The following is a 2,444-nucleotide window of genomic DNA, read 5'->3' as shown; positions in this document are numbered from 1 at the left end:
GGGGAAAAAAAAAAAAAAAAATAAAAAAGTTTTTTGTTTTACTATCATTTTAATAATATATTTATGTTTCTATTTCATATAATTAAAATTAGAAGATCTTTTTATAATTCATTAAATGTTAAATGAAAGAAATATATCGGCTTTATTAGAATACAAACAATACAGATGATGAAAAATTTTGTTATTGTATTCGAAATACATAGATGTAATGTCTTTATTATAATTCTTATTTCAAATATCTGCATAATTTTAATTTAACTTTATTTTGACAAGTCTTATCTTTGATATGCTTTCAACACATAAGATGGGGAAAGTGTATTTACAAAACGATGGCGGACAGATACGGCTGTAGATTACTTGTCAAAATTGTGTCAACCTCGTGACCATGAATTTTGACACTTCAAATGTCTTTCTGATCTTGTAATTTTTTGTTATAAAGTTTCTTTGTCTTCTTCTTTTTACAATTATATATCCATAATTGAATTAATTATATATTGTTATTAGGAAAACAAATTAAAGTCTTTGTAATTTTGATTTTTTTGTAGATGAATAAACTTAATTTAATTTAATAATTTATGAATGACATAATACATTACATCAATGAATTATACAATATAAACTTATGAAATTAATGTAAATCATTAAAATCATAAAGAATAACATTTAGAAATATTTTTTTTATATATATATTTTTTATAATTATTAATATTTTTTATATAATTATATTTATATGCTTATCTTATTGATAAGCATCTAATAGTTTTATCATAAATATTATTGCTCTTAATACATTTTATTATATGATTAATATTTGATATTACTTGATATTATAATATTATTACTATTATTAATATTATATTATTATTTATAATTATAATGTATATAAATTATATTAATTTGTAATTTTTTTAATTTTTAATTGAGCTAAGAAATAATAATATTGCAAATATATAAATATATTAATTCTTGTTTAATTTTTTATTTATTTCAGCTTTATATATATATTGCAACTAAGAATAAAAAATTATTAATAATGGGTTGCATTTCTTTATATTTGCATTATTATTTATTTAAACAACTTTGTTGATTAGTGAATATTGACTATATATTATCAAGATGTGGGAGAGATTTCATATAATTCCCTATTATAAAATGGGGATGTAAATTAAGTATATTTTTTAAAACATTTTCTATTTTAAAAGGAAATGTTAAAATATATTTAAATAATAAAAAATATGCAAAAATATATATAAAAGAAAGATGATTTATGTATTTTGTAATAATTTCAAATAAGAATGAATTATTTAAAAATTGCTTAAATTTATATTTAAAATCAGTGTAAAATACATATTTGTTGTTAATAATAAACATTATTGAGTTTTATGACATAATGTAATAGAAGTATATATTTTACATATAAATATATTGAGTAAGAATTACAAAAATGTCATTCTTATCGAATTTAAAGAAAGCATTCCACTTTGGTGGAAATGATGCTAAAAAAAAGAAATTATATAATAATATTAAAATGGATTGTAATCCAGAAGAATTCTGGGAAATGATAGGTGAGCTAGGAGATGGAGCATTTGGAAAAGTTTATAAGGTGATAATTTGCACAATTTAATAACTTAATTTTTTTATTGTAATTGTTTAATTTATTAAATTAGTATTTATCTTAGGCACAACATAGGCAAACTCATCAACTTGCTGCTGCAAAAATGTGTGCATTGGAGGGAGAAGATGATCTCAGTGATTTTATGATTGAAATAGATATTTTATCAGAATGTAAACATCCCAATGTTGTTGAATTACATGAAGCATATTTTATTGAAGGCAAATTATGGGTATTTTATTATTATATAATATTTATAAATTTAATATTTATATTATAATTTGATTAATAATTTGATTAATAATTTGATTAATAAACTTATAGATGTTAATAGAATATTGTGATGGTGGTGCTGTTGATTCCATAATGGTTGAATTAGCAAAAGCTTTGACAGAACCACAAATAGCCTATATATGTCAACATATGGCAAAAGGTCTTGCATTTTTACATAAATCTAAAGTTATTCACAGGGATTTAAAAGCAGGAAATGTTTTATTAACAATGGCAGGAGGAGTGAAATTAGGTGATTTTTATATTTAAGCATAGATTTAATAATAAATATTTAAATATTTAGATTTAAATATAATTATTATATTTTATGCGTAAAGAAAAATTTTTAAAAAATTCACAGCTGACTTTGGAGTATCTGCAAAAAATAAGCATACTTTACAGAAACATGACACATTTATTGGGACACCATATTGGATGGCTCCAGAAGTAGTGTTATGTGAGACATTTAGAGATAATCCTTATGATTTTAAAGTAAGTAATACATTTTGAAATTATGAATTTTTTATATTTATGTTGCATATATTTAATTGCATACTTATAT

The 2,444-nt window shown here is 20.4% G+C and overlaps 1 protein-coding gene across 3 annotated transcripts in view; it reads left to right on the top strand.

Moving 5' to 3' along the window:
* LOC102674947 (serine/threonine-protein kinase 10) overlaps nt 1-2,444 on the top strand; it is an 11,423-nt gene that overhangs the window by 601 nt on the left and 8,378 nt on the right. For all 3 annotated transcript variants that reach the window (XM_006608170.2, XM_006608168.2, XM_006608167.2), the window contains exons 2-5: nt 992-1,603; nt 1,680-1,844; nt 1,937-2,135; nt 2,244-2,374. In XM_006608170.2, the coding sequence (XP_006608233.1) occupies nt 1,445-1,603; nt 1,680-1,844; nt 1,937-2,135; nt 2,244-2,374 (654 nt within the window). In that variant the 5' untranslated portion in view covers nt 992-1,444. The remainder of the gene's footprint in view (nt 1-991; nt 1,604-1,679; nt 1,845-1,936; nt 2,136-2,243; nt 2,375-2,444) is intronic.

Source organism: Apis dorsata, unplaced genomic scaffold, assembly GCF_000469605.1.
Source record: "Apis dorsata unplaced genomic scaffold, Apis dorsata 1.3 scaffold_29, whole genome shotgun sequence".
Classification (NCBI taxonomy): domain Eukaryota; kingdom Metazoa; phylum Arthropoda; class Insecta; order Hymenoptera; family Apidae; genus Apis; species Apis dorsata.
This window is presented reverse-complemented; position numbering and strand designations above follow the sequence as displayed.